The sequence below is a fragment of the Lagopus muta genome, chromosome 11, assembly GCF_023343835.1.
Source record: "Lagopus muta isolate bLagMut1 chromosome 11, bLagMut1 primary, whole genome shotgun sequence".
NCBI classification, from domain to species: domain Eukaryota; kingdom Metazoa; phylum Chordata; class Aves; order Galliformes; family Phasianidae; genus Lagopus; species Lagopus muta.
The window spans coordinates 8,054,978-8,082,102 of record NC_064443.1 but is presented as its reverse complement, the minus strand read 5'-3'; the positions used below and the strand labels follow the sequence as shown (position 1 = coordinate 8,082,102).

The 27,125-nt window shown below is 34.9% G+C and overlaps 1 protein-coding gene across 6 annotated transcripts in view; it reads left to right on the top strand.

Moving 5' to 3' along the window:
- The window catches only part of ERC2 (ELKS/RAB6-interacting/CAST family member 2), a 428,344-nt gene that overhangs the window by 212,334 nt on the left and 188,885 nt on the right, over window positions 1–27,125 (top strand). For all 6 annotated transcript variants that reach the window (XR_007379214.1, XR_007379215.1, XR_007379216.1 and 3 more), the window contains one exon: window positions 14,191–14,351. Coding sequence is in view for 3 of the 6 variants with exons in the window: in XM_048956930.1 (XP_048812887.1) it covers window positions 14,191–14,351 (161 nt within the window). In the remaining 3 variants the exon portion in view is untranslated. The remainder of the gene's footprint in view (window positions 1–14,190; window positions 14,352–27,125) is intronic.

Sequence of the window (27,125 nt, the reverse complement as noted above, 5' to 3'; positions counted from 1 at the left end):
TAACTTATGTGACTTGAGATTTTTTTTACCAAATATGGCTGCTACTTTGGTTCTTCATCAAAACCAATTATTCTGTCATAAGAAAAAAATGACTAATCTGGCATATCAACGTGGATTTCCAAAGTTTATTCTAAATGTTTATAACCAGCGTTAAGCAGATTGCTTGTTCCAGAAAGTCTTGGAATCTGAAATATTGTCATGACTGCGTTTTTTGTTATCAGATCTAATCTCCAAGAATTCTCAAAAACTGTTCTGTTTTCAACAGTACTGACATTTTGTCAGCCATTTTTATTCATATGACAGAATTCACTATCTCGCTAGTTTGGGGGATTGGAGCTTCATGATCTTGAAGGTCTCTTCCAACTTAAGCCATTCTGTGATTCTATGAATATTAAAACATCCCAGTATTGTTACCTGTTTCTTTTTCCTCCCCATGAACAGTGAGATTTTCTTCTTTTCTTCCTTTTCCCTTAGTGGTACTTGTACTAGCTATTTGGTCACTGCTACCCTCAGATAAAGAGTGATGCAAAAGAGCAGCAGCCTTTTGGTCATCTTGGAATAATCATTCAGTGAATTTATAGATGTGAGAAACAGAAAAAGCCTAATTTACTGGGCTAAGAGTTTAGCCTCGCTCTCCATTTAGCTTTAATCATTTTTTTTTGTATTTGAGTTTATTATTTATTACATACTTTCCAAAAAGTGTTGCGAATGACAGTGATAATGCTGTCTCATTTGATAGAAAATGTGTAAATATTAAGAGTCAATAGAATAGCAGAGAATCCATTTCACAATTGTGATAGTTAAGGATCCCAGTGGGGTTTGATATCTACCAGCATCCAGTAACTTTAGCACAGACAGGTGGTAAAGGATGAGGGAAATGGAGTTGTAGCCTCAGGCAGATACTCAGCTCATGCAGCTGTTTCATGCATTCTGGCAACATGACTCAGTTAAAATCAAATAACATTCCTTACGCCAATATTTCTTACCTGCATATGAAACCAGTTGTCCTTCATTTTGCAAAAACATGATAATTCAAAGGGCATTAAAAAATGTACTGTTTCTCACACAGAATTTATATCTTGCAGCTGCAAGCTAATCCAAGTGAAATGGAGTAGAGTTTCACTTTATCAGCCAATCATAACTTTAAACTGTTTTTACAATTCATCGTACAGTTTTTAAAGCCAGATTTAAGTCTGTATATGAAAAATAGTCTACTTGATGTATGAAACCATGGATTAGTCAATATGTATTTAAAGATGTAGTTCAGTAACAACAGAAAAATGACTTCAGAGAGTTTAGGGACTAAACTCTGAATTATACACTTGCATTCCAAGTGCTAGGCCGTCAGTACAGTCAGGATAATGTATGCAAAGTGTAACTGAACAATATAGTTAATTTGTTGAAAGAATCTCAGATTCTGGTACTACTTTTCAGCTGTTATGTTTAGATTAATTAGTCTGCCTCATATCCTACCTTCTTCTTAGCCTTTTTATTTCTGAGAGCAGTTATGCACCAGACAGTAGACTTGTGTCTGGGTAAAGCTGAATCTTAGTTGGGATCACAGAAGAAAATACACAAATGTTTCCATGTGGCTAGGTGCGCAGTGTAAAGATGCTAGGAGGCTATTTTTGCCCCCTCAAAACATCCTTCTGACAATTTGATTGCATCTTTATTTAATCTCCCTGTAAGAATCACTGTCATTAATAAAGTAAAAATTTCAACATTTAAAATGTACATGCTCAGCATTTATATTCCTGTCATATGTCAGTGCTCAGTCTAATTCTCAGACTATGGCACAGATCCAGGACTACATTGTATAGCTAGAGGAGCATTTCATTCTTCATCTTCCCTATCTGAAAGTGTCAGAAGAACTGATTTGGCCTCTTTACCTAAATCACCTATGCAGCAGGTTCAGACAGAATTTTTGTTGGGTCAGGACTGAATTTTAACAGGAAGTTTTCTTAGGATTAGAAAAGCTTCTGTTGCCAATAATTTTTATTTTTTCTATCACACAGAATATTTAAGAAAACAGTTTTGATTCTTATTCAGTAATCTTTTTATTCTACAAAGCCTTAGCCAAAGTAATTCTACTACGTGAAAAGGGCTTCACATATTGTACATGGTTTTGATATGTCAGGAATTAGCCACATGTTTGTACATTAAAAGTCATCACAGTGACTGAGCTGATGACTGTCACAATCTCCATTTACAGAGCTTATTTAAAAATACTCCAACCTGCATGTACTATTTTGATAACAAACTCAAAGTACAACTGAGAAAAGACAGCTTCTCAAAATAAGAGCGATCAAGTTTTATGCCAGTTTCATTTTTTAAAATTCTGTTTAATATACCATCAGTTAATTAATATAAATTGATGCCAGTTATGATATTTGTCTACTTTTGCTGTCATCAAACTGCTAAACACATTAATATTCAGCACTTTTGTATAACCGTTTCCCATTTCTGTTCTCTTTTTTTAAAGAATAACTTCCTACTAAAGCAATATTTTCTGGAAAAAGTCAAGAATACTTAAATTCCCTAAAACAGGTTTTACAAGTTAAAAATTCTGCAATAATTATTCTTCAGGCTCCATGGATTTAAGCTATCAAAGTTTACTGTTTTGTGAAAAATATGTTTTACTTTGTTTGGACGTGCTTGTCATAAGTTTCTCAGTATATCATTATCCTATAAAACCTCCCACTGGCAGTGTCTGGAAGAAAAAAAATATAGTGTAAACTGTAGAGGACCTAATGGCAGCTTCCTGCCAACTTTCTTTCTTAAATCAACAGTGTTTGTTTTTGTTTTTGCTTTCATGAAAATATGTCACAATCTGATCTTTCATATAAGTTTGCTAGTTTTGTTTGTCAGCCTAGTAGAGCATGTATCCACATCTTCCACTTTTCTCTATTTTTACTCTTTTTTCATTCCATGATATCTGTTTTTCTGGTCATACCACCAATGAGTGTTTGCACACATAAATTACACACCTAAAACCACTCATCACCCAAAAATTTACTGCTTCTAATATCTTTCTCATGAACAGTTGTGTTTATTTCTGAGCAGGCTTCTCTATTAAAGACAGAAATGCCCTTAGTTTTGGTTCAGTTCTTTGTTATTTCAAAACTCTTATTTTAGATATTACAGTATATTTGGTACCATGTGGGCTTCTGACTATAAGCCTGTACTGGGAAGATTAGCATGCTTTCGATTTCCAAATGCAACTCTGAGGAGAAATAATAGTGGGTTGATATCTGTATTAATGATACTCTTTCTATGCTGCTGAACTCAATGGCAATGAGTGGAGGCAGAATATATCCTCCCAACAGAGGATACAATGGGCTTTTCTTTTTTGCTTTGAAACCCTATTTGGAGAAGGAGGGGGGAGCAGAGGCAGGCGGGGAGGTTGTTGTACTTAAAGATAAGGAACTTGAATCTTCTTTGCTACGTACAGGAAACTTATTCAGTTTGGGGAATGTTTTATCTTCTGGGCCTCTTTTTGGCTTAACTATGAACTCTACTAGAGTAAAGGAGAGACAGATACTACTGATACTATCTTGGAAAAGTTGATATTCTTTTTTTCTTTAAAAAAATTATTTAACGTTCTTTGCCAGTGGTTTTTTATTTTTTTTTTCTTAATGTGAAATTTGTTTGCTTATATAGTATTACAGGAGAAAAGTAGATTAATAGTTATTATTTATTACCATATGTTACTATGGACTTTTAATAGTTGAAGCTATTTTTTAATGGCCAATTTTTCCTTTTCTTGAGGGTAGGATGTCGTATAACATTGCATGAAGTGCCATGAGATGCATCTTGAATGAAAGATTATTCATAATGCAGTAACCAGTTATTCAATCTTTATGACACTAAATTTGTCTGGATGACTCCAAGTTTGTATCATGAGAAGTCACTGTCATGGGAAGACATGTTAACAGTTCAGTAGATACAGCAAGGAAGTTTGGATAACCAGGATCATACTGTGAATGTTTAGGGTTTTTTGTTGTTGTTGTTGGCCAAATCCTCTATAAATAGAAAGGCTATATTTCTTTTCTGTTCTTTTATAGAAATCCTTTTTAATATTACAGTATCACACAAATTTACTCAACGGATGTTGTATTATAAGCCATTGCTTTTGATCTTATATCATGAACAGTAAGTTTTTAAGTAAGTGCTATCAGCACAAAAAAAGACCCAGACTGAAAAAAACAATTAACAACAGAATTGTTGATCTAGAGTTTTAAATAACAATTTTATTTACTGATCTCAAATGGAGTTTTTAAATAGGGGAAAAAAAGACCCAAAACCTTGTTTTGCATGTCTAGCTCTCTTCCTAGATTAGAAAATATATTCAGAGTACTTCAGTATTCACTTATCTTGTCTAGTTTTTTGAGTTTTGTTTTTGTTAGCTCAAGGAAAAAGGATAAAGACTTTTTTTTTTTTCCTTCCAATCTCAAATCTCTATTCTTCTCAGTATTCCTTATCCAATACCAATCAAGATCATGAAAAAACAAAAACAAAAACAAGAACTTACAATTACAAATGCCTGCAGTTATCTAAGCTGTGTAGCTGAAATGGGTGAGAATTGTTGAAATCTTCTACAGTCTCTGTGAGGATTTTGCTGTGTAGAGGTGTTTCCTGTGGAATTCATCTTAGTGAGGGGAAGGAATTTAGATGTCCTTCATGTGCATATGTGTGTGCTCACTGAAGTTATTTTGAAGGTCTTTATGTATTCACCAAGAAACTGGAGAAATTAGATATTTGGGAATGGAAATTGGTGGTCTTCCAGGCAATATAGGATCTAAAAGTGCTAAATCCTTTAATAAATAAACCTCGATTCAGACTGGAATGTCTTGGCTTGATCTTAAAGGTGATATTACGAAGGACTTCTAGCTGTTGACTACCCTCAGAGATAATTATCTGCACATTCCAATCTTATTCTGCCATCAGCAGTGCCTGAGGTCTAAATGAAGAAAATGTTATTTCCCTAGAAGTATATTATATTTAGACTATCTTCTTTCCCAAGCACTTCAAATAATTTTTACATCTGTCTGGAAATATGAAGAATAAAAAAACAAAATAACTATATAATCTGCTTCTTAGAGTGCTGTATACTTAACACAGGGGTCATAATTCTAACCATAAATCTAACAGGCAGTTTTCTAACTATGGCATTGTGTGTTATTGAGCACAGTTACATTATTGGTGTTTTTATTTTCATTATGCTGTGGAAAAAAGTAATACATTTTTCTTTCCTATGCATTTTAGAGGTGAGATCTCTTGAAACATGTCAGTAGAACATTGAGTGTTTTACTCATAATACAGCCCAGATACTCAAGAAGTTTAATCTTCTATAATCTACTATAAAATGTACTGGAGCTAATTTGGCAGATTGAATAGCCCATCCAAAACAGTGTTGAAGAATTGTGTTTAAATATCATACACTCATAAAATCATTAAGATTGAGAAACGACCTCTAAGATCATCTAATCCAACAGTCCACCTGTCACCAATATTGCCCACTGAAAATGTCCCTGTGTACTACATCTACCCTTTTCTTAAGACCTGCAGTGATGATTACTCCAACACTTTCCTGGGCACCCTGTTCCAATTCCTGACCACTCTTTTTACTAGCATCCAGTCTGAACCTCCCCTGGTGCAATTTGAGGCCATTCCCTCTTGTCCTATTGCTAGCTACCTGGGAAAGAAGCCAACTTCCAGTTGAATTTTGACATTTACAATGGACATTTTTGGACATTTTTTGGTCTATCAGGACTATCTTGCTGCCCTTATCAAAGTTCTCTTCCTGACCGTTTTCTTCTTCCATCTCTGTAAACACAGTGAGCCATTCCTACATAATTTCATTACTGAATGCTCTATGTGTGTGTAATTGTCTGTCGGCAACTTTGCTCTGCAGTGCTACATGTGTTTTTACGTGTGTGAATCCATTCAGTTGCTGCATAGTTTCCCCCTGAGCTCGTGTGTCTGCAGCATTGTGCAGGCATCCATGGGCTCTGTGAATGCCTGCTTGGCTTCTCCCCAGTGCTGGCAGCCCTGCTGTCAGATGTAACAAGCTGTGCAGCCACCCTCACATCTGACTCCCTTTTTGCACAGGTATTATTTCCTGAGGCTGCTACTGCTTTGAGTTTGGCATCCTCCTCCAGTGCTGCTTTTTCCTCCCATAGGGAATTTCTCTCTAGAGTGTTGATTGAGGCAAGGCACAGAGATCTGTGGCTGATTTATCCAGTAAGCTTGTTACTATGCAGTAGGTGAGGGGGTAGTGTGAACAGGGAGCTTCTACTTGGGTGAGATTTCTCTTTAGTGCTTTGAAAATCTGTCATGCTCAATATAAACTGCTTTCATGGAGGAATTCCTTCTGACAAATTCTGGGTCGATATTTTTGCTCCATCATATAATCATTCCTAGCTTATCATGTGTTAATAATGGAGTCCAGTTGCCAGATACTTTGTTGTTCTCTTCAGGCTTCCTCACACTGTTCTTTTGTCTGTCCTATCCTGGACAGACTCATAAACACTTTAATTTTGATCCTATTGGCTGTTTTCTTCCTGAACTGATCCTTCAGAGCAGGTTTTTCTTTTCTTTTTTTTTTTTTTTTTTAATGATTGTTTTTTAGAAAGATCACTTTCTATGGAATTGTTTTTCCTAAAGAGAAAGTACCAGAAATGACTCAAAATAGTCTTTATTGTATCTCTATTTTATCTACAATACATCTTTAATGTATCTCCTTTAACATGTAGACAAAGGACCCCTGTTGGTAAACTTGCATCGTTTATTTGCATATCACATCTGAAATAATTAGTGAATTTTCTGCAGTCCTGCCCATGTGTTCTCCTGCACTTCTCCTATGAGTATAGATAAATTTCAATAAGGTTGTAACTAAACTACTGATTGATGAGTTTTTCTTGATAAGACTGGTTTTCAAATGGGTACACCAGAGCTAGAACTTGTCTCTTTGATGTATATCCATACTATGACTTTGCTTACAGTTATTTATGTAGGGAATATTGCATTATATACAATAGCAATCACTTTACTTTAGTTTTTAAGCATGTAGCATATCCAAGTCACTGTGACCTTTGTAGATGTGCCAAGCCTATAAAATATTGCATAAATAAGTTTATAGTAAAAATGCCATAGAATTAAGTAAACAGGAAAAGATTATCTGCATTAAAAGAAGAGTTCAGATGCAGCTTCCTTGGGCATTCAGTACTCGCATGAACTCTGCATTCAATGTCACTGTAGTAAAGGCAGTATCAAATTTCCTTGGTACAGAAGCTGCCCTCAGTTAGCAATTGCTCGATTCTTTTTATTTCTCTTGCTGCATATTAACATTATTTAGCTTGTACTAAAACTAGATAGGAAACCTTACTTTCTGAGATTTTTCATGCAAAATTATCCAAGCATTTTTATACCATAACATTCTCACTTTAACTCTTGGTTGCTTTTTTACAATGTGTAAGCACTTTGTAGCGTGTGGAGAAACTCTCTTATGTACATGAACTGTTTGCAGCAAGACTTTACGCATACCACACGAATCCCTGCTGCCTTTGGAAATGCTATAAGGGAGAAGCATTTCTAACTCTAATAATAGATTGCAATTATGGATTAAAAGCAGGGGGGAAGTAGCTTTGTGCAGTGTAACCTAACAAGTGTGCTAAGAATCAATTTTTGGCAAGAAAACTCCCAATTTGCCCTCTCTCCCTGAAGTTGACCTGGTGGATGAAATAGTAGATGTGTGTATGATTCTAGGCATGCCTTCTCCAAAGATCAACATTTGTACACACTTTAGTCACCTTTTATACGCAGTGCTATTGACATTAACCAGAGAGTCCAGTCTGACAGCGCTGTACTTTAACACCAGCTAAAGAGTTGCTCTGCTCTACTTGCATGCTTTATCTGAAGAGACTCAACACTGAAATCACACAGTGTAATTGTTTTCAGCCTACAAGAGTTCTCTTCCACATACAGTATCATGTGGGACAACTGAGTGTCCTACTGAAATCAACATATCTTCAATAGCTAATTCAATTACTACTCTATATTTGTTAATGCTTCTGGAAACACTAGGTTGAGCTCTGTAATTTATCAATACATACCATCTAAATCTGCTTCCATTTGCACAACTATAAAGTGTTGTTAATACTACTTTTGTTATTAGGTTTGTATGATGTCAAACAAGTGTAAGTTTGAGCAGAACTGAGGCCACCAGCCACTTAAAAATAATCATAGACTTTCTCAAATGAAGTTCAGTGAGAAAGAGAGGAAACCAGTAAAATATGGTAATAAAATAATTCATTTTCTAATTAAATTAAAAAAAAAAAAAGAAAATAATTTTTTTGTAAGAAGTGAAGTTGTGCAGTTGCTTAGATGTCTGGTCTTATTTCCATTACAGAGTATGTGTGGATGACTTCTAAGGTTGAATGAGGCCAATGGTGAGTTAGGCTTTGTCAGCATGAGTTCACCTTCAGCACAGAACGTTTGTTAATTGATTCATGCAACACTTAGAATACTGTATCTTTACTGACATAGTGTGAGGTTTATTTATTATTTTAATTTATACAGCATTGCAGAATCAGAATGTTACAGTAATTACTTCATCATACAATTCTATTTTGCTGCTAATGAAGAATATTCTGCTACTTTGACCATCCCTTTAAGTTTTGCTGAAGGTCATATTCACATCTTGCAACTGTGGTTGCACTTGAAGAGGTTTCCATGTGTCTAGAAACGACACTAAAACAGAGTTTATATTTTTTTATTTGGTTTAAACAATATACATGCCATTTTATACACACGCTCATGCAAGGGCTGCTCCAAAATCCACGCCCTCTCTTTTATTATGTTGGCTCACAATGTCAGAGGCAGACATTGCTGGTATGGCACTGGAGGTGGACCCTTCCAACCAGTATTCCATTAAATGTTGTTCCCTTGTGACAGATGGCAGCAGAGAGGCAATGTGACAAAATGGCGTCTCTCATGGAATTGTGTATGAAGAAAAGTTGTAGAATTCAATTCATCTGTGTGGAAAAAAAAAATGCCCGTTGTCATTCATTGATTCTTGCTGAACATTTATGGAAACCAAACATGTGAGCACAGTGAGGTGGTGGGTCATGCATTTAAGCAGTGGTGGCAGTGGGTCACCCACCTCAGCTGGAGTAGATTTTTATGAACAGGGTATGCAAGCTCTTGTTCATTGCTGGTGAAAATTCTGGTGAAAATGAAGAGCTAATTGTGGTGTCTGTGTTGGAAAAGAGTGTTTTGTAGCTGAGAATTTGCTCTATCAAATATCTGCTGTAGTTTCCCTGGAAATAAATAAGAGGCATTACTTTCAGGGTGACCTATGTTTGTTTATATATATGTTTATATATATATATATATAAACACATACAAATCTTGTTGCTTTTGGTTGTTTTGGTTTGGCTTATGTATGATTATTATTTTACTTATCTGATTATTACCAGTATTTCAAAATTACTTAAGCTTGTTTTCTGATTACAGATGAAATTGCTATCTTAACTGGAAGACCAGACAATGAATGCAATAAATATATTCCTGTGGCCCTATCTTTTATTGAACTATTGAGTTGAGATTAAAAAGTGATGGGAATTCTTACTGACAGTTTCAAGAAAGTTAATAATTTCAAGCCTTTTCTCTAATCTATCTTGCAGAATCTTAACATCAATATGATAAAGACTGGTACACGATTAATCCCTCTTTTTATGATAGATACGTTTCTTTTAACCTATGGGGATATTTTAAATTCCGGAATGTTTTATGTAGGGATGGAAATATATTTCTCTCATATCAATGAACATAGTTGGTAGCCATAACAAGTCTAGATGAATTTGTCCTATATCTATACTGTCTCTTCCTTGTCTGAATAAAACTAAGCCTTGTATATTATTAACATAGGATTTAGCAGGAGGATAGAAGTATTTTGAATCCTGCTTTATGTAGTAATCTCAAAAAAGTTTTGGTTTCAAATACTGCAGCATGGCATCCAACTCGAAAATTGTGCTATTTTGTTCCTATGGAGATTGCAAATCATTTCATCCATTTCATGAGGTTTTCTCTATCAGCACTTCTGGTAATTTGTGTCATACTCTCGCTGCATTGCTAGTTGATATCATTGGACTCTTGTCATAAAACAAAATGAAACAAAACAACAGAAACACAAAAATGAGCTATTATCTTGGATGTAATAAATCTCCTTGCTTTCCTGTCAAATGCTTCACTGACATGTTTATTTTAATCTGTATGTGTATCCTAGAATATGGTTGCTTTTTCCAATATCCAGAATTGTGAGACACAATTTATGACTAATTTCTTGATTTGAAAAGGCTCGGGATCATCACTCTCCATATGTACGTTGCTTTTGTTAGACCTGTTTTCTGAATTTAAAAGTTGTGATGGAAGTAGTCTTGAGATGAGGAATTTGGCTATGGATGACAAATGGGAATGGAAGTAATTGGAGGGAAGCATGACAGAGAAGTTATTTCCATGTCTTGCAAAGCTCGGTATGGCACTTTACTCCACCAGTTCCCTTCTGGGAAGAGCATCTTTGAAATGGAACGAGTTAGGCTGTTGTACACTGGTAAAGACTCGTGTTAGGAGGAGAAAGAAACAAGATATTTGCAAACCATATTGCAGGTCAACATGACATATGCTGGACCTGTGTGTCTTCAATTGAACTGGCCAAAAGGTAGAGTGGTTCTGTGCATGACCAGCAGCCATTAGTGTAAAAAGCTGAAGTCTCCTGCCTGAGTCAGAAGAGATGGCAAGTGGGTATTTGTGTGTACAAATCCACATTTTCGTCTGTTTTCCCTTATCACTGTGACTGTGTTATCTATGTCCTTGTAGTCCAGTGACAGACTGTGTTTGTATGAAAGCCACAAAGAGGAACCTTAAGGAATTAGTCTTTTTTTTTTTTTTTTTTTTTTTCCAGTCTCATGCTTAATCATAGGGAGGAAAAAAGAAAAAGTTGTCATCATTAAATTAATCTTTACAGAACTGGAGATAAATTTATATAGTGTGTGACTTTGAAGAAAAAATTGTAAAAAGCATTTCCTTAGCAAATGGGAAAAAAAGGACATTTAAAAACAACTGTGTGGATTTTTACACTTTTTTGTTATAAAAATGTGGCTCGTATTTGTATTGAATGAATGGAATAGTTTACTACGCTTTTTATTATTATCCATAACGTTTAATATTCTTGTATTAAACAAAAGTGAAGAAGCTGAAACTAAACAGTAGGAGTTATCACTTTGAATTTTACCATGCAAAATTAATAAATAATCAGTGTCTACTAATATGAGATTGGGTTTAAATTAAGTTGGCATGGGGTTTAGATGTAGTTCCTGATATTTGAATTCAGTAAGGGAAATCCTGAATTTACAGTTATTTATAATTATTTATAACTAATATCATTATTAAAAATGAAGTGCCCACCATTTAAAGATAGTGATACTAGTAATACTAACCTTGACTGCTGGAGAGCTGCCAGCTTGTCATCATTCTGCAGAAATATATTGTATTTAAATAGAGAAAACATGCTGTTGTCCCTCCCTCTCCTTATTCCCACAAACTGGAACAGTATTATGTTAGCATGAGTTGTGCTGAGCCGGATCCAATCTGGAATTAAGAATGCTCCAGGGCATTTTTAATAATCTGTCACTCATTTGAACTTTAACCTTCTTTAATTCACAGAATCTGGTAATGCAGATGTATACTTCAGCAGCATACATTTCTTTTTCTTTCTTTATCTTAGTGTGAAACTGATGTTGGTGTGTGAGGACAGGACTTGGAAATGTGATGTGGTACAAGTAGAAAGCGTTCATTTAAAATAGATTCAAAATTTAAAAAGAATTGCAATAGTTTGGTTTCCTGGTTTTCTGCCATTCTGAAATGTAAAGTTAAATTCTGGTACTAATTTTATTAACATTCTTGAAGTACTGCCATCAGTTAGGCTTTCTGAAAGCCATAACAGCAGCCCTGCAGAGCTCAGTGAGCAGCAGGGCTGAGGTGTTGCAGGCAGTGCCAGCTGCCATAGGCAGACCTGGGCCAGCACTGGCACAGCTGACACAGGGACAGTGCAGCACTGGGAGGCACTGAAGGGCTGCTTGGATTTCCAGATACTCTACTGATACACAGCAGTGAAATTGAGACACTTTTCTGTGTAAATAAATCTTAAAGACACTGTTGTGTTAATTTTTTTCAAGATGCTGTGTACCTGTATGCTCTTGAAAGAAACGTTTTGCTGTAGGTGTGAAAGCTAAAACTTTGCTCTAGTAGTACTGGACTTGCCTCCATTCCATGCAGTAGGACTAGGAGATTGTAAATCAACATTTTGATTTTAATCTCAAAGGTGATATAGTTGCATTCTTTTAATCATTCTAACACTGATATCAAATAAGAGAATAGTGCTTATATTAAGAATTTGGAGACAAAAACTAAAAATTTGAATATGAAAACTTCTTGGGTCAAATTTAAAAAGTGAAGGAAGAACTGGCTGGCAAATGTTGTGCTGGAAGTATAAATGAAAATATAAATTTCCAATCTGCATATGTTAATGGTTTGTGGTTTGAAGAAATGTTCATATTCAGATTTTCAGTTTTATTTTCTCAAACTTCGACCTCTTTTTTTTCTAATAATACATGAGTATGTGATTGATATACCTTAACAAATCTACAGTTTTGTTGGCTTTTTTTTTTTCTGAAGCCTTTAATTTCCTTAGATGGTTTAAAATATGGACGTCTATTTTAGTACAGTCTTGCTCCTTCTCAGACTCCGTGGCTTGGTTTGTACTCCTTGCGCTTATTTACAGAAGTGTTTCTTTACTGTTTGAATTGGAGGTTGAACATCAGTAATTCCAGTGCTATGGACAATTCTGATACTGCCTTAATGAAATACAACATCTTAAACCCTGGAGGGTATCAGATGCATCCTTGAATTGCATTGATACTTATTATAGCGTTTATAAGGATGTAGATGTAACTGGTATAGAAGAGGTAAGTAATTTATGTATGATATTCAAACAGTGTGAGTCCTACTCACTGTAATTTGGTAGACACTGGGTTATTAATTTTGCTTTATTGAACTTGTCATGTGTTAGGCAAGCAAAGCAATGAGTGTTTAGCTTGAACAAAAAAAGTGGTTCATAATCACTAATTGCACTCTACTAGAATTTAGATAACTGCAAACAACAATTAAACATGAACTTTGGGGGAAACATCTTACTTTCTCTGTAAGCAAACTGATAATATGATCACAGCTGAATTTTTTCTGCCTTCAGAGAGGAGTCATGTGTAATCTTTGTTATTTAAATAACGCGATAGAATATAGCGTGCGCTTTTTTACCTTTAAATTTTATTTTCTGGAAGCAGGAAGTTTTTCTGAATTCCTGCAAGTAATTTACCCTAAATCCAATTGACATTTACCAATGCAAATGCTAACATTTACCTTACATTTTTTTTATTCCATACTTCAGAGATTCTTGGTTGTCTTGGGAAGAGTAGCCTGGTGGGTATGATAACAATGTGAATATGAACAACAATGCATGCTACTGCCCTCCTTACGACAAGAATCAGAATAATTTGGGTTACCAGGGGGACCAATGGAGGCAATGCATTCTAAAACTCTGCTCAAAGCAGGGACAACTTTAGAGCTGGATCCAATTCCCTAAGTTTGTTCAGTCCAACTCTGAAAATACCCAATGTGTGGAGAATCTACAGCTTCTCTGAACAACTTTTTGCTGAAAGGATATAGACAGTCATGAAGACTATTAAAATGTTAAAATACATAACTATTATCTGAATCTAAAATTTCTTGTGATGAATTATCACCTCCCTGAACTACAATAATATAAATGATGCAGAAAATATTTGTAAATTGTGTCTGTATGTGACAGTGGCCCAGGTTAAATACATTGCTGGCAGTATGTGTTAGTGCTGATTTGTATAAATCTTACATGTTACAAGATTCAAGATGCAAAATTGATACAAGATTCATAGAAACACTACTTTTTTTTTTTTTTTTCTTTAATTATGTTCTGTTTGTTTTTCAAACAGGAATGGATATGAACAGCCACTTAGTTAAAGTAATTCCTTTTGTGTGTGAATGTATTCTTTACTTATTATGAAGAATATGGAGCTTAAAAAATTCTCTTTCTTTTAGGTAGAAGAACTGATGAATGCATTGGAAAAGACAAGACAAGAACTAGATTCTACCAAAGCCCGTCTTGCCTCGACACAGCAGTCTTTGGCTGAGAAGGAAGCACATCTGGCTAACCTGAGAATAGAGCGGAGAAAGCAACTTGAAGAAATTCTAGAAATGAAGTAAGTACATTGCTTTCTCAAATTTCTAGGAAAACTATTTTTTTTTTCTTTCTAAAAGAATGTTTTTCTCTCTGTTTAAACCCATGATCTTCTAATAGCAGGACTGAAGTATCTTTGAAAATACAAAAAAAATAGAGTGTTCATTTTGCTTATTACATTACATTCATTACATTACTGAACACTTAACACGATAAGAATTTTTGAATGCTACTTTTTGATACATGCAATTAAAATATCATTGCACTGTAACTTCCATAGGAATATTTAAGGCCCCGTCTTTCATTGAGAAATGTATATTGGAGTTTTCTTAGTATCATGCAAGGAAAGGGGTTCGTCAACTTTGTGGATGGTGCAAAAATGATTGAATTGAATTAGTTAAAAAAAAACAAACACAAAACAAGCACCTATTAGCGTATACATTATCACAATATATAAGCATACCAAACTGACCTTTAATTAAATTTGTCTTCCTATGTGTGATAAGGGAAAATGTCTTTAATAAGGCTTTAGCATGATCCTTAAAGTTAGCGTTTGCAGAAAAGAAGTGAAGTTGTTGTGGCTCAGAAAACCCAGTAAACACATAGTTAACAGTCAACAAATAAAACTCACTGTTCTAATTCCCAAACTGTTTTGTTGGGGAGAAAACAAAAACAAAAACATTTGAAATATGTGTAGCTTTATCTAGGTAGTTGTCGCTATCCTGACATTTCAAAGGAAGGTAAATCATCAGAAAAAAATATCTTAATAATGCTTTAAAAAAGACAAGGTGGCAGATGGCCACATATGCTTCCTGCAATTGTATAAAAGCAGATTTTAAGAATGGCTGCCATCTAATATAGGTATGGAAACACTAATCTTACAATGACTGCTTCCATGAAATCAAAAGAACTTCTGCTTTTTATTTTAATGAGGTGTATATAAATTGGTAATATGTGTGATTTATAGTATTATGTGATATATTGAATATATACACAATTTGGGGTTATTGAGTTTTTTTAATGTACGTATTGGTTCACCTATGATAACCTAGACATTCACAACAGGCATTTTTCATGCAGACATCTATCTTCTATATAGAGCTTTGATCTGTTTCTTTGAGAACAAAACAAAATATATAAAATCGTATTACATGATATTAGGAACAGAGAGCACGAATAGTGAGAGTGAGTGACACTATCAGATGGTAATGAGTGAAATTTTCACACAATAATTTCTATTTATTGTTTCTTTGTTTTACCTCTTAGACAACATTAGAACTGAATCTAGGAAGAAGCAAAAACTGAATGTTTATTCATTTTTTGAGCTCTATGTTTGAGAAGAGCTACATAAATTCAATTAAACACAACATTGTCTAATTAAATATGTGTGAACCTTAATTTTACTTAGGTCTACCAGATTATTTAACTTAATAAAATACACAAAACAACATAACTTAGATTGTATATGTATTAGTAAAGTCTTTATAAAATAATTCAGATATTTCATTGCAGTACTTTTTTAATTTTTGAAATTGCTGCCTGAATAAGTGCTCAATGAACAAACTTTATAAAACTGCTATAATACATTGTACTACATAAGATCTTAAATTATTCTTTTGAACATGATACTCTCAAGAACAGATTGCAGATGCTAGCTAAGACCTAGAAACCCGCTGACAGAATAATTACAATTTTGTTTTGTAGTAACTTAGTACAGTAGAGTTTCTTCATCTAGCTTCTCTCTGATACTTTAAGCTAATTAATTAATTGGAAGAATTGACTGTAAATTCTATTTATCACTTAATTATTTGATATGGAGTGATTATGGTTTCTTGGCTGCTAGTTTCCAGTTAAATAGGCATGAACTGTGTTTAAAAGCATTCATGATGATTTCCTATGCTTATATTATGTTCAAGTTCCAAACATAACTCTGCATTCTGTGTCCATCTGGCTGACATTGCCAAGATCCATCTTAATTTACAGACTACAATTGGTTGTCAGTTTTATGTAATTTCTCCAGTTGTCATTACATGCCCCCATATAAATTCAGTTATTTAAGGAAGTTTAGAGTAAAACTGGATAGGAGCTTAATCTTGTTCATTATCTGCCTAGTCTTTTTGAACTTGGAACTAGATAAGTACTATTTAAGGAAAAGTAGTTGGATGGAAGGAGATAAATATGAAGTTACTCTTATCTTGATGCCAGTATGTAAAAATCTGAGATTTATTCTTGTGAGTTCCAAAGTGCTAAAATTTGGAGGAGGTTTTTCATGTACTTTCACTTTCTAGATGTGAGACTTTTTTTTTTTTTTTTTTTCCAAATGTCTATAAAAATATTAGTATATTAGTTCTGGAGGAAATATTTTTGTTATGGTCGTATTTTTGGGACAGTGTATAACTCATACTGACATTAATGGAAGTTACGGATTCATGTTAACAGCAAAACACACCATGTGTTCAAATCCATCACAATGCCTAATTGTCTTAATGTTTTATGCTCTTTCTGAGCATAACAAAATCAATGAGCTTATTTCATAATTACTGAGAGTGTTTTAAAAAAGACTTCTGCATTATATAGTGTGACAAAAGCCATTTTGAAACATTTTTTAAAAATGTTTCACATTCATAGAAGGTTTCAATTGGCTTGAAATTAGAAATTGACAGTTAAAAAGATATCTTTGTTTTTGTTTTCTGAAAGTTTGCAGTAAGGAGTGAAAACTACTGAGAACTTCTGGAGGATTTCTTAGAAATGCTCATTCATTTGTTTTTTACATTAATTTGATGACCTTTCAGTGACTTAGTTACATTTAACATTCTTGGCAGTTAGCAGTCCATGACTAGGACATTAATTTACAAAAAACTGAACTTCATGTTTTGACTTGAAGACTGACTATTGAATTCTCAACCTTTGAGATCCATGTTAATTACTGTGAATTTCCTTTAGTAGTCAACTCAGTACACTGAAATTTCTGAATAAAATTCTTGCCAAGAATTTGTGAAGTGGGGTAATTTCATTGCCTTTAATGGAGTTCATGCCATCACCTGTGGGTATTACTAAACCAGTTTCACTGGAAGTGACTTTGCCCTATAATTCACGTTGAATTTTCAGAAGAAAAAATACATGTTTTCTCTAATGTGGAATAAATCAGATTACTCCAGTAAGGAAGCATTAAAGATCTAATAAAATAACCAGCTACTAGTCCTTCAATTCAGTACCAAAAATAGATCATTGCTGTGCTGTGATTAACAAAAAAAAAAAAAAAAAAAAAATAGATTTTTCAGTAGATTTTCTTAGTGACAGCATAAAATTAAACATCCCTTCCTTTGTTTAAGAATGTTCCCCATTTTTTCACTGAAAATAATAAATGAGTATTGCTTATCTCTGTTTTTCAGTATGTTTACTTTATTCATTTAACAGCACCTGTGTATAGTCAAGCATGAAATATTTGTGGGAAGAAAGGGATAAAATTTTTTTTCCACCAAGCATTCAGTCCTACCAGCTGCCACCCTTTGTGGGAGTGCTGTATGCGTACTTCAATTTTACCTCCTGGATTGGTCATTCAGCTGATTTGCCACAAAAGGACAGGGCAGCTGCATTTACCACTAAATGCCAGTCTTGAATGCAAGACCATGGTTGGGATTTGTTTGTTTCAACAAGTTGTGGAGGAGCAGTTTCACAGAGCAAGAAAGTGATTTGTTGCTGGAAACTGCAGGGAAGTGAACCAGTGTGAGTTTGTTGGCTACTTTGCCAGACTTGTCCTCTTCCCCCCTTTTAGTGGATTAAATCCAGGCATGGATGCATAAAAATAGCCACAGGTGGACTTCTCTGGATATTGCAGAGATGTAGAGGGACCTAGAATGAATTCTAGAAGCCAAGGACTACAGCGCAAGGAGAAGGCTTTATGATATGTAGAACTAGATGGTCACAATTTGTAGGGAATTCAAAATATTTCATGGAATATTAGTGGCAGAGTATAAGGAAACTTAAAATTCATCTGGCTTTCCGCAGACATACCCCCATATTTCCATCAATAAATTTTACTCAAGTAGAAGTTGGGGATTTCATGTCTTTATAGTAGCTTAGCAGGAGCTGCATGGCTGGTGCATGTTTGGAGAACACAGACATTTTTCCAACACCTGGGTAAATCAGATCGTGTCCCTGCTTTCATTCTTCTGTTACTTTTTCCATCCATCACTATGCAGACTGGTGCTTGGGGAGGGAAAGGAACTCAGCATATTTTTGCCTAGTTACATCCTACCTACTCCACCCCTAGAGTTTCTGTTACCCACAGCACAGTGGTTTCTTTCTCACCACTGTGGCTACAAGGCTACAGCTGTGGTCAAAATTTCTTCTGAAATCTCTCTGTGAGCAGCAAATCCAATGCATCTGGAATATTTCAGAGTGATTTTGTATGCAGCTCACCTGTTCAGTGAATGCATAGGCCAGAAGCATGAAACTCATTGGCTGGAAAATCCTTGGTGAAAGTCTAAGGCCTTTACTTGCATGTAGTCATTAAGTTGTTTTCCTTTTTTGGGGGGATCTTCCAAACACAGCGAGGATGAAGAAAACAATGCTGTAAAAAGGGAGAAACTGGCGAGGTGATTGAAGTTTGCAAATACGCTTTGAAATTTCTTGGAGCTCACTCTTTAAAACCACTTAAAATGTTATCTTCCCTACGGCCACTCTCTGCTTCCTGTGCTAATAGTTATGCAGTGGTTTTATTTTGTGTTGTTTTCTTTTTTCTCTCTTGAAAAAAAAAAAAAAAAAGCAAAAAAGCAAGGAATTAGATGATTCTTGCCTAGGCTAGGAATCAAGGTGTTATTAAAAAAAAAAATGTAGGCAAAATATAGTTTATACTTGTTTTATAAATGCTGTTGTATTAAAAGATTGTCCGAAAAAGAGACAGCACCTATCTTAAACATAGTTCTCAGCTAAATAAATAGTGATGGATACAGGAAAATAAAGGATAGTCTTTGAATTGAGTATTAAGCAAATACAGCAGTCAGAATTCTTAGACTATTAATAAGATATTATTTTGGAAGTAGTATCATTACATTTTTTACTTTGCCAGCTCTGCTATAACCTTATGATTGAAGGGTAGCTATGATAATTTCTCCCATAAGAACTCTTTAAAATAGCATATTTTTACTTGACAGCTCAGACAATAGGCTAGTGGAGAAAAAATATATTTCAGAAAATACTATTTTTCTTAATTTTTTTTTTAAAGATTATGAGACAACTTACTATCAATTCACTGAACATATTTATGCATTACTAAAGTTGAAACAAGGCTAAATAAAAAATTGTATCATTTTCAATGTAGAACACTAGACTGCTTTTTAGTAACTGGTGGACTGCTTCCATTTAATTGTAGGATTCATGCTGAGAGTGTACAGAGTCGTAGCCCAAGTTAAATACAAACAAAACAGCAGGATGTTGATACAACTGTGACTTCCATAGGAAGTAGTTAGAATGGTAATATGGTCTCCTAACCTGGGTGAAAAGTCTCTTGTGACTGCTTTTGCCCCACAGACCTGTAACACAGCATGCTGTCACTAACATTTTTGACACCAACTTGCAAACACCGCAAAGATTAGAGAAACCCAAATGAAGGCTTTGTTCTCTGGAACAGAAGCTTTCTTGACTAAAATGAGGAGATGTTTTTCTTTTGTAAACAATGAAGGGGCACAAAGCAATAAAATGTTTCTCTCTGTGAGAATGGAATGAGTGAGCTGTTTACTTGGCAAAGCTTCTCCTACTTAAAGAGTGTCACCAAACTTCTGTTCACTTGACAGTGGTATGTTCAGACTGAATTATAATATATTTTTTATTTTGTAAGACAAGAGTCTTGAAATGTTACTAGCCTGGAAAGAAAGAGTTATTTCTTCATTTTTTTTTCCTTATGATCATATTCTACTTTTAAAATAGATTTGCACCTGCTGTTGAAGTTCGGTTTGTTTTTCTTGTCACATAAGAATTTTGGTTTTCAATTAGTACTGTTCTCAGGAAACCATAGAAATTTAAGCTTTTGTCTCTGTAGCTGAAAAAGTGACCCTCTAGGTTCCTATGATCTGTATGGTTTTGAGGCATTTGTTAACCAGAAATAGACTTTGGTGGTAGTTGTGCCCCAGTAACCTAGTAGTGCACTTTTATTTCTGTTTGTTGCCATTAGTTCTCTACCCACTCTGGTACCTTACCTCAGGACAAGAAAAGCAGTGTGAAGGCTGGGATAGGTGCTTCAGAAAACATTTTCAGTTGGAAGGTCCACAATGCTTCCTGGGGTTTTCTTGCTTTAGTGCTTTCCCAGAACTTGAATGGTAGAAAGATCAAGGGGATCCTGCAGCTGCTTTATGAGAAGAAACTTCAGGACCCTTCACTCCTGGGAGGGGAATGCAGGTACGGGGTGTGTTTGAAGTTTACAGAATCACAAAGGAGGCATAGGCTGACTGTGGAACTTTGCCAGATCCTCCAGAATAGGGAATATCAGGCTGTTGTTGCAGTTAATCAGTGATTGATTCAGAGGAGAGAGAAGATGTGCTTTACAGGGTCATTGGTTGGGGACCTTTGGGAACTTGCTTCCCTAAAAGGCGGATGGCATCAACTAGTTCAGAAAAGGGTTAGACAAATTCATGGACAGGAAGAGGTCCATAAATGGCTTCTTCCTTATACTCTTTGGCTGTTGTTCTTGAACTATGTTCCTAAAATTTATTTTCTCTCTGAAGTGTAATTTCTTTCCTTGCACATTGCTCCCTTACACTGGAACACAATGGTTGTAGTTCATAACAGATGATTTTAGAATCATTTTTTGAGAACCTGTTCAATTAGTTCAACTAATTCACTTTGGAAATAATAAAGATCACATTTTGCATAACCTTTAGCTTCTGTTGATCTACGGAGAATAAGTGAATTTACAAGACAATACAGTGGATGAAATAATTGTGTTAAAGAGCAGGTGGTTACACTCTCTAGGGAATGGACCTCTCAGAAAGCAGATGGGAATCACAGTGATTCAGGCTTACAGGTGCTATTGCGAACAGGACTTTCAGGTGCATAGTTTTTCTTTTGTAATGCAAATAGCCATTTGAAGATACAATCGCAGTATAAAGAATGATGTTTGCTTCTCTGTTTCCTTTTTTTTCCCTTTTTTTTTTTTTTTTAAAATCAGCATCTTTAAACTGCAATACATCTCTGTCTTTGAATTTATAAATGTGCTAGCATTTAAAATGCAACAATTTAATCCATGATATATCTTGATTCATAGCATTCTAAATTCATGTGATGTAGACTAGTGTTCAGAGAGGAACAGTGATAAGAATGGCATATAAACGATAAAAGGAAATAGGAATTTGTTTTCAATGCAACAGGACAATGGTAAGAGGAAGAGGGCTGTACAAACCAAGATAATGAAAGTTCAGGTCTGGACTTAGAAAATCCTGGTCAGTAAGAATACGTAGCATTTTTATCTGAAGTTAAACTGAAGTTAACTTACTAGTGAATTTATCTGTGTTAACTTTGTAGATGAGGAAAATGTTACTATGCATTCTACCAAAAGAATTGCACTTCTTTTCAGGTTTCTATTCCACAACTTCTTTTTCAGGGTGTGTATGTTGTGGGTTTTTTTTTTTTGTTTGTTTGTTTTGTTTTTTTTTTTGTTTGTTTGTTTTTTTGTTTTTTTTGTTTTTTTAATGTAAGAAAATGTAAACAAAACAAAATCATTTTACCAGAAGGTCAGTACTGTAGAAAAGAACTATATTCTGTAATTATTGAAATTGACAAAGATATATATACGGTTTGTTTTAACATCATATTTAAAGTGCTTTTAGTATGTAAAAAATTGCTAATGATAAAAGTGATGAAATGGGATGGTATTTGTTTTAAAGTTCAGCCAACATGGGAATGTGAAGGCTTCAAACTCCGTTAAATATACTGAAAAGAACAGGTGGCTCAAAAGACAGCAAAGAAGAAACTTAACTGAAAGTTAAAAAGCAAGGAGAAATTAGGCTTCTGTTCATGGATATATATATATATTTTCAAAGCTGACTGAATTACGCTCTTGTCTACTGAAACCCTGTTACTGTAATTCCCACTGGCCTCTGTGACTTCTCAGGCAGGGCTGATCAACTGCAGGCTCCCAGACTCATAACCTCAGCCAAATGAATATGATTCAAGCAGTTGTTTCTGCATTTTAGACTTCAAAATATGATGGGTGGGTCAGTTTTTCCTTTTTTTTTTTTTTTCCAGTGGCAAACCTTGCATAATTGATACCCACAAAATTCAGTTCAATGCTAGGATTTATAACCTGAGGGTCTCCTGATGTGGCAATGCTGAATTAATGTGAAATCAGATATATGAACACAGAGAACCAAAAAAATTTAGAAGTTTGCATTATTAGACTGAATTACTGGACTACTGTTTACTACTACATATAAATATAAAATGTGCTTTAAATTGTTTATGATGGTGTTTTCTGTTAAAAGGAAAAGCTTTGATAAATTCAGAAGAGAAAACAGTCAGAAAGCAATCAAGCAGAACAGCTTTCTTAATGACAGCTAGGAAAAGCCTCCCTTGCCTTCTCATTACTCCTTATGTGCTACGAAGTAAATTCACTGCTGCCTCCCTCTTGTGCTTCTTTGTTCCTTCACCTTCCCCATACCCCCAGCAAAACAAATACTTCTTTGTGTGACGTGGAAAATAAATTCTATTTCCTATTGCTTTGTTTCCTCTCATTGGTTCTCTAGTGCCTAGTAAGATAGAGGATGTGTTATCCTTCTCATGTCTGAGGCATGCTATTTAGTATGTCATGCTTAGTGTGAGATTGTGGCAGCCTTTTTTACTGATGTCAGGACATCTGTAAGATTTACATTTTTATCTAACTGATATAATGAAACCTGCAAGAATTTATTGTCATAGTCATAGAATCGTTAAGGTTGGACAAGACCTCTAATATCATCCAGCCCAACCATCCCTCTACCACTAATACTGCTACTTAACCACGTCCCTCAGTACGGCGGCTTCAGGGATGGTGACTCCAGCACCCTCTTGGGCAGCCTGTGCCAGTGCCTCAACTGGTCAGAGTTTCTGTCTTTTGGGGAAGGAAATGTGCTCATACTGGTCTTAAAATCAGATAGAGAATTTTACATGACTTTTTCTACTGATGTTGTCTACTGCCACTGAACTGTGTATAGCTTACCAATATAGATCATAAGCTAATAATAAATTTAATAACATGGTACCAGGCATAATAGCCTCCAGGCCATTAAGCATTACTGTAACCTACCAGATAATAAAAATAACACGTATCGTGTGTAATACCAACACTGTCTAAGCAGCATGAATCTAGAAATATAGTTGTAAAAAGAGGATTTCCAAGTATAATTGCTGAAATATGGTGTATGGGCACACAAAAATGTGCTATAACACTGAATTTCTTATGAACAACACCTCTCCTTTCAGTGCTGCACTGCTGTTAGAGAAGGCTGCTAGATCATGACAGTGATGGCAGTGCAAATGAGGATGAACTCATCTTGAATTTTTTCTGATTATGAGTAAACATAGATATGTCCACATTATTGTGCAGTGTGCCAAAATACATTAGGAAAGAGAAGCATTATTTAAGAAGTTATATAAGAAGGTACATATATAAGTCTGTGCTATGTCTTATAGTCAAACTGATGTGTTCAGGATAAACATCACCTTAAAAGGACACTTTGGCTTGCTTCCTTAGTGCAATGTGGCTTCGACAGACTAGATAAACTTTTCAAGGGGAAACAAAAGCTTGATGACAGCACAAATTTATGCAAATGCTGCTATTGGAAAAATTTTTCAATTGTTGGTAAATATTACTGTTGCATTTGCCTTTGGATTTGCATTTGGAGGAGCTTATGTAATTCTGAAAAAAGTTCCATGCTTATTATGTTGCATTTTAGTACATAAAGGTGTACAGAGAAGTGAAAGTGAAAGACTATATTTTTTCTGATATTCTGAATGTCCCTAAAAACATCTATCTTTAATTTTGTAAATATGTATACACTGAAGGGAAATGTGATTCACTGGCTTATATTAGAAATAGAAATGTACTTTTTTTTTTTTTTTTTTTTTGTGGTTAAACTGTTCCCAGTTACTAACCACTACTACCTCAAACATGTAGTTTATCTTTTTTTGCATTTGATTCTGACCAAAATTAGGCCACATTGGTCTCTGAGGATTGCTGTATTCCTAATAGTATTTTAGTTACTAGTGATTCTTCTTTTTTGCTTTCCAACTCATCTTGCATTCTTTCATTCATCTTTCATCTTTCATTCATTCTTTCATTTCATCTTGCATTCTTTCAAAGACTTAAATGGTTCTCCTAGGTTGGAGGGAGATGTAGATTGATCTAACAGAGACAGTCATTGAATTTACTACTTTGTTATTCTGTTTTTGAGCTATCTTTCAAGTTAGTAAGCGCAGAAAGGGACTAAAGAGAAAATTTTGAAGGTAGAGCTCATAGGACACTTAGAATAATTTATCACCTCTGTTTGAAACACAGAATCAAAGCTAGCATAGACACTTTCAAATTCACATTATGTACATTGTAGATACAAATTATTGAAATAAATTTTAATTCCAGCTAAATCCACGTTCCTAAGAATGTAATTTTACTTTTGTGTACTGCCTTTTATGTCCTTAGGCCTGAGGAGTTTTGAAGAAGATGCAGTCAGGTGCGAGCATAGCACTTCATTGCATCAGTCAGCGAGTACTAGTGAGGGGATTTCAGGGTGGTTATATTTAACTGTCTGCATGTTCTGGCAAATTGGGTCTCAAATGCATTAGGAAGGAGTGATGCAGTAAAAAGAGAGACTGGAGCTTTCAAAACCCATCACTCTCAAAGAGTCAAACCATGGGCCTTCCTCATCACTTGCTTAGGGGACTAACAGTGTTTGATAACTATAACCCCAGGTCTCTCATGACTATCCTGAGAAATTGATCTCTTTTTAGTTTCCTGTGTGGTCTGTAAACAAAAAGTAAGTGGTTTGTGTCTGTGGGGTTAGAGCAGGAGCTGGGCTCGGGGCTATTGTGAGATTCAGTAGCAACGAAGTAGAGATTATTGCGTAACACTTAAAGAACAGAAACCCAAGAAGTGTGGTTGATCCTCATCTGACATCTGGCAACCTGATACCCTCTTCACAGAGAGGAAGATACTCCGACATTCGTGAGCTTAAACAAAAGAACTTATATCTATTTAAGAATACTTAAATTTTCAGATGTGTGGAGAGAAATGTAACTACTTTCCAGTTTTGTTTTGAATGCCCACATCCTCTGCTTCTTGATTATTTTGTCAAAAAACTGGAATAAAGCTGTTGAAGCAAAACTAGAGGCTTTTAAGGCTATGTATACGTGAGCAGCACTGCACTACCCACCACTGCCCCTCCCACCAGATCCCTTCTTAAAAAAAAAAATCACAAAAAACAACACCTAAAAAACTCAAAAAAACAGCACAAAAAAACAAGGGATCCAGTCAGGATGAAAACTGTTTACAGTATTTTCACATAATACAGTGTAATGAAATATAACTTGTATGTTTTGGTTTTTTTCTTAGAAAGATCTCCCTTCAACACTTCAATGCAGTGATGTTTTGTTTAGTCTAATGTAGTTTTTTGTTAGTATCTAGCCTAAAAGTGAATCTAATTAACAGATGAAATTAGGAAATCCCTACTGTAATTTAGCAACTAAATGAACGGAGGATATCAGTGTATGACAAGCAACTTCCACTTGAGGCTAATGTAACTATTACCTCATTAGGACTGCAACTTTACACTCTTCAAATAAAAGCTTTATTGAATTTAAAATATGTATTTGACAATCAAAAGCTTGAAGTCCACTTTATGAAATTATGCTCCTTTATTGGTACTGACTGGCTTTATAAATGTTTATCTTAATTATGCTTTATTGTGATTAAAAAAGATTGCAGATACTCTGCCATTTCTGTAAAGCAAGCTGTTGGAGGCTTTTTTGTTAAAGGTGGGGGTAGGGTACAAAGAATAGCCCAGCTCCTGCGAGGAGGCCCCTCACAGGCCATATGAATCCACTTACATGTAAATTGCTTGTCTCTATGAATTAAGGTGAAGGTTATGAAAGAACTGCATTTCTGTGTTTATTGTAGGATTTTTGACAGTCTCTTTCCTCTTTCAAGTAAATTTGGCTTAAGTCCACAGTCAGTACAGTTTTAAGTAAACTCCTCTTTTGTTACATTAACAAGGTTATAACATCACTGAGGCAGATTTCCAGCTGCATGGATTGAGGCCTAAGCATGCAGACTGAAGGGATAATTAAAACCTTAGGGTGAGTGAGTTAAACTACCAAGTAAAATTGGATAAAAGGCTAATTGTCCATAGCAACATAATACGTGTTTCTAAATACCTGTGAAATAAAGATAAATATTTGCGGTCTTTCAATTCCTTTTTGAATGCTCAGACTCAGATTATATAACAAAAAATCAACAATAAGTAAATAGGAACTCATGGAATTCTGAGACTTCCCTTATTTTGTTTTATTTTAGCTATTAATTGGAAAACAAAATAATTTGAAGACTTCGATAATTATCTAGCTTTCTTAACAAAACAGGAAGCATTTTTGTGTAGGAATTATAAGCCTCACTGTGTGATACAGGATGACGGAATGGACTGGTCGGCGCTTTGTCAGAATTTGTCATATCTCTTTTTCTTTCCTCCTTTTCTTCATTATTAAGAATGGAGTTGCATACCTTTGGTGACCTTCAAGAAGATGACATAGACTCAGGCAAGATGATACATTACCG